Source organism: Triplophysa rosa, unplaced genomic scaffold, assembly GCF_024868665.1.
Source record: "Triplophysa rosa unplaced genomic scaffold, Trosa_1v2 scaffold150_ERROPOS200000, whole genome shotgun sequence".
Classification (NCBI taxonomy): Eukaryota; Metazoa; Chordata; class Actinopteri; order Cypriniformes; family Nemacheilidae; genus Triplophysa; species Triplophysa rosa.
Window position 1 is genome coordinate 52,401 of NW_026634154.1, and position 6,055 is coordinate 58,455.

Consider the following 6,055-nt stretch of genomic DNA (forward strand, 5'->3'; position numbering starts at 1 on the left):
TCAAGCAAAACTCTCCTGCAGAGTGATAAAGCTTCAATCTGATGATAACTAAAGTATTGCTGGGCAAAACAGATGAAAACTACATTAAATGAACAATATTCAACAAATACAACAAGTATATTTTTATTCACACGCATTGTGGCGTGCGATTGACATCATTGGCGCTCGTCTGGGAAACCGATATACTTCCAGTTAATATAAAACCGTTTAGTATTCCATTTGGGACGATACTACTCTTCTGAAATTCATAGACTAGATGGTTGAGTGCATAGTGCATAGTGTATAGTATGTCATTTGGGACACAGCTACTAATTCTATTTTCAAATACTATTTAGGACGGATAGTATGCGAATTGGGACGCAGCAATAGATTTGAGTGAACTAACATTCAGTCAATCACAAGTGAGTGTTATGAGGCTAGTTGTCTTTCGTGTACATTTTAAGCTTCAATCAGACGGAAGCGGGAACAGTGCAGAGCGCATTGTTGTAGCGGCGACTAAAAATGCGGCGATTAGCACTGATTAATAAAGGCATACAGTATACACATGCACTGTAAACCCGAATGTTCAAAGAAATTAAACAGTTTAAGTAGATTAAACTTAAATGTTTTGAGTTCCTGTAACTAATTCTTATAAGAATTTTCTTAATTCAACAAGTTAATTCAAGACGATTTGTTGAGAATGAAATTCAGTTCCCAGCATGCTTTGCGTGAGACTGCATTAGGAAAGTAAATTTTGAAATGAAGGTGTTATTTTATGAGATTTTAGAAAGGAAAAAGCCTTGTTAATGATGAATGTTCATTTATCTTGGATATTTTGAAGAGTTTGTTGTATTTTTGACTTTTGGGGTTACCATCGTTCAGAAGAGTGGTGCTTATGCTTAGGTTGTGAGAGGTGCAATAGCAGTCCTGTGTGTTGCATCACTCTCTGTGAAGGCTGTTTGTTAATTGTTGATGCAGCTGAACTGTTTAGGTTGTCTTAAGACCTTTCATTTATTTAGCTGTAAATAAAAAAAGTTACTTTGCTAAATGTTCAAAATTAAAAGGAGTCAACAACAGTACAACAAACTCAAAACCTACTAGTTTTGCTTACTTAAAATTGTTCAAAATTAAAAGGAGTCAACAACAGTACAACAAACTCAAAACTTAGTTTTGCTTACTTAAAATTGGGAACATCAACTTATTCGGGTTTACAGTGTGGCATGAGTCAGAAATAAGCTGGTATAGTGCCGATAATGTATGCTAATAGTAGGCTATGGAGGTAAGGGCACTATTTAAGGTCCAAACCTTAGCGTTTTATTGTGAAAGTGAAGAACGGTGTCATCACTATAGCAATCAATTCATATGTGTACTTTTTAGTGGAGTACACTTTTATCGCAGTACTTATGTGATCGTTTAGGAGTCTGTTTAAGAATATACACATACTGTGCTTAAAAAGAGCGTTTGATGAATGTGCAATGAAACCCGTCTGTTTAGTGCATCTCTCTAGCAGTTAAAATAGTAATAATAATGTTTCATGTTATTTTCATAAATAAACTTGCTATACATTGTAATCTAATGCCACTTTGGTTAATTAAAATCCCAATGTCCTGAAAATCTGTACATTGTCCATTGTCTAATGTGAATACATAGCCTACATGCAAACTATACATATGTATATATATATGTCCCTGTACTCCCACTTTGTGGCATGCACAACATGTTGTAGTGATTTTTTTCACTACATCAAAACAAGGAATGTAAGATTACAACAGAAAGCAGGTGCCCCTTAACTACAGTAGACCTAATTGTTCAAAATACCTGATGAAAAGAGTTGTTTTTTTGTGTTCTATTCTACAAATGTGACCCTGGATCACAAAACCAGTCTTAAGTAGCACGGGAACATTTTTAGTAAAAGACAAAAATACATTGTGTGGGTCAAAATTATCGATTTTTCTTTTATGCCAAAAATCATTAGGATATTAAGTAAAGATCATGTTCCATGAAGATATTTTGTAAATTTCCTACCTTAAATATATAAAAACTTTATTTTTGTAAGTGGATGGTCTGCCACAGTGCTCCTGATTAACAACTTCAAAGGCAATTTTCTGAATATTTTGATTTTTTTGCGCTCTCAGATTCCTGAGTTTTAAACGGTTGTATCTCAGCCAGATATTGTCCTATTCTAACAACTCAGATATCTATAGAAAGTTTATTTATTCAGCTTTCAGATTATGTAAAAATCTCAATTTCGAAAAATTGACCCATAAGACTAAGGAATATGCAAAATAAAGAAACCAAAATAATTTAGTTTAGTTAACTTAAAAATGCAATTTTGGTACTTATTTGTTAATTTCTGTCCACTTAATTTCATAAAAAGGATAAATTAAATATTTAAGTCGCACTAACTAAGATTTGGTAAGAACTTTAACTTAACAGTAATCAAAATTTGAAGGTTCTGCTTACTTAAACCAAGAATCTCTAAAACTCAAAAAAATATTTGAGTATTGCCAATTTATCCGGGTTTACAGTGTAATAATTTACAGTATGCATAATTTTTATTCTTGACATTTTCAAATATTCCTCTAATTCAGGGGTGTGCAATTAATCCCAATGGGCCACATGAGAAATGGGACTGTAGTGGAGGGCTGAACCAAAATTGTAAACTTAATTNTTCTTATATGCAGAACTGTAGAGACACTTTACACTGATATTACCACCTTCATCTCCAGATACACTGCTGGACACCACAGACACATCAGGAACTGAACACAGAGAGCTACAGAGTCATTTATTATTGACATTTACCAGAAATGAGGGTAATTTGTCATTTATGTGTGAAATAAATCTCATACCTGATTGGACTGAGAGATGAAGCTCCTCGGTCACATCCACATTTAGAATCCCTTCAATTTCCACAACACACCAGTAAGCTCCAGTGTCTTGATCCTGCAGGTTTCTCATAGTGACGGTAAATAAACTCTGATCAGGATGATCAACTACTGACACTCTTCCCTTAGTTTCATTAGCGGATGCCAGAATAGAGCAGTAATTGTATGTTGCATAGTAACTATAGCACCAGTATTTCTTATGTTGAATATATTTTCTGTCATAATGACATGGAATAGTAACAGATCCTCCAGGCTGAAGAGTAAATGCTCTCTTCACATCATCTGTTTTACACTCAGCCCCTATAACAATAAATAACAACTGTTACAATGTAACAGTTTTTTGGTAAACATTGATGATAGAATGATTGATAATATGTAGATCCTAATATCTTTAGTATGTACCTCATTTACACATGATACAAGTAGTTGGCTTTTTTTCAGCAGCATTGAAAAATAAATTCATATATTACACAAGAAAAATTGATGGAAGTTTTAAACCATTTGAATCCCCGTTTTGATTTTTGATTCTGCAGTGTGACAAATTATTTCAGTTTTACAAATATTTACAACTATTCCATGTCATTTCAATTATTGATAACAAATGATAAAAGCTTTAGGCAAAACACAAATTAGCATAATGCTGTTAATAAGAGTTGCAATAAATAACTTATATAATAAATGCAGTCAAAAATGTATCACACCTCATGACAACAGATGAATAAACTTACCCATAATGAGCCAAAGAATAATCCAAAGTTTCAAACTCACTGTCCGATGGTCAAAAAGTTGAGATGGTTCAATTTTCTTGTCCACATACATTGCAACCCGTCATTTGTTATGACAGAAGCAAAACATGTAATAAAACAATTTTCTAAAATGAAACACAGGACTACATTGAAAACATGTGTACTTTAATGTCATTATAGTTGCCGTGTCTGTGTGATTTTTATAGCATCTCTCACTTCCCGCTTTTTGAGTTGCTGGTGTCAACAGCCTCCACGGACGAGTGTCAATATCATGTTAATAATAACTTACGAAACAAAAAGTTTTACCCTGTAAGAAAATCTAACATTTTCATGCAACTTAAGTCAACATCATTTACATTCTCAATGATTATTATTTCTCTTTATGCAATTCATTTTTGGTGACATCATCAGACCTTAGAAAAAAAGGTTTTCTGCAGTTTGTGGCTGGTGACATTAGATTCCTTTGCACTGTAAAATACCTTATATCTTCTATAGAAGAACATGCTTGTTTGTACAGATGAAGTATAACAAATACTTTCCGACATAACCTCAGGGTTAATATACGGGGTTAGAGTGAGGCAGGGACGTTGCTAGGATTGGAAGGGATGGCGGCTTAGCCCCCCGAAAATAACTTTTATCCCCCCATACATATACATCTGCTTTCTCAATAATGCGTATTATCTCTTGCATTACAAAAAAAACATCACTTACACTGCTCCACTTTGAGCACAGTTCTCTAAGTCATTACACTGCAAAAATAGATTTCTTATTAAGAGAACTGTATTTGTATTTTATTATGAAGAACTGTAGAGACACTTTACACTGATATTACCACCTTCAGCTCCAGATACACTGCTGGACACTGTCACACACATCAAAATACAGCTCTTCTTTCCATTTAAGTATTTATTCATTCATTGTTTCATATGTAATGTTAACTCTGTGCTTATATTTATTAATTTAGTGACACATCAGTTATTTAATTTTATTAATGCAGTGGAGCGCCACTTAACTCTGCCTACTCGCGGTGTGTTGTGGGTAATATCTTCAAAATTCTCTTCAAATTTCTACCGGAAGTAGACCATCCGGGAATCTTTGTAATACTCTTTTCAACATACTACGATTTGGGACATACTAGGTGCGTCCCAAATCGCCCAATTATGCACTATTCTACGCCATTTTGTAGTATAACTAGTGTGAGTAGTGCGTTCACATTGAAAATCCTCAAAAAAGAAGTGCACTGTAAGTACCCGGATGATGAACTTTTTCGACCGAAAATATGAAGTGTGGAACTGTGGACACTTCACGCACTCAACGGTCGCAGTTTCGCTTACGTAGCGGGATGGGAGGCGGGGCTATCTGACTCTGCTCAAGCAAAACTCTCCTGCAGAGTGATAAAGCTTCAATCTGATGATAACTAAAGTATTGCTGGGCAAAACAGATGAAAACTACATTAAATGAACAATATTCAACAAATACAACAAGTATATTTTTATTCACACGCATTGTGGCGTGCGATTGACATCATTGGCGCTCGTCTGGGAAACCGATATACTTCCAGTTAATATAAAACCGTTTAGTATTCCATTTGGGACGATACTACTCTTCTGAAATTCATAGACTAGATGGTTGAGTGCATAGTGCATAGTGTATAGTATGTCATTTGGGACACAGCTACTAATTCTATTTTCAAATACTATTTAGGACGGATAGTATGCGAATTGGGACGCAGCAATAGATTTGAGTGAACTAACATTCAGTCAATCACAAGTGAGTGTTATGAGGCTAGTTGTCTTTCGTGTACAATTTAAGCTTCAATCAGACGGAAGCGGGAACAGTGCAGAGCGCATTGTTGTAGCGGCGACTAAAAATGCGGCGATTAGCACTGATTAATAAAGGCATACAGTATACACATGCACTGTAAACCCGAATGTTCAAAGAAATTAAACAGTTTAAGTAGATTAAACTTAAATGTTTTGAGTTCCTGTAACTAATTCTTAAAAGAATTTTCTTAATTCAACAAGTTAATTCAAGACGATTTGTTGAGAATGAAATTCAGTTCCCAGCATGCTTTGCGTGAGACTGCATTAGGAAAGTAAATTTTGAAATGAAGGTGTTATTTTATGAGATTTTAGAAAGGAAAAAGCCTTGTTAATGATGAATGTTCATTTATCTTGGATATTTTGAAGAGTTTGTTGTATTTTTGACTTTTGGGGTTACCATCGTTCAGAAGAGTGGTGCTTATGCTTAGGTTGTGAGAGGTGCAATAGCAGTCCTGTGTGTTGCATCACTCTCTGTGAAGGCTGTTTGTTAATTGTTGATGCAGCTGAACTGTTTAGGTTGTCTTAAGACCTTTCATTTATTTAGCTGTAAATAAAAAAAGTTACTTTGCTAAATGTTCAAAATTAAAAGGAGTCAACAACAGTACAACAAACTCAAAAC

At 34.5% G+C, this 6,055-nt stretch overlaps 2 protein-coding genes across 2 annotated transcripts in view; one reads left to right on the forward strand and one right to left on the reverse strand.

Annotated features, from left to right (window-relative positions):
- Positions 1 to 2,643: 2,643 nt before the first annotated feature.
- Positions 2,644 to 3,686, reverse strand: LOC130549695 (CMRF35-like molecule 3). The gene is made up of 3 exons (XM_057326999.1): positions 3,636 to 3,686; positions 2,832 to 3,186; positions 2,644 to 2,741 (listed from the first exon to the last, which is right to left on the reverse strand). The coding sequence occupies exons 1-3, from the start codon at positions 3,684 to 3,686 to the stop codon at positions 2,644 to 2,646; spliced, it is 504 nt and encodes a 167-aa protein (XP_057182982.1).
- Positions 3,687 to 4,867: 1,181 nt separating this feature from the next.
- Positions 4,868 to 6,055, forward strand: part of LOC130549696 (serine/threonine-protein kinase pim-2-like) — a 22,054-nt gene continuing 20,866 nt past the window's right edge. Inside the window, exon 1 of the mRNA XM_057327000.1 lies at positions 4,868 to 4,897. Within this exon, the coding sequence (XP_057182983.1) occupies positions 4,868 to 4,897 (30 nt within the window). The remainder of the gene's footprint in view (positions 4,898 to 6,055) is intronic.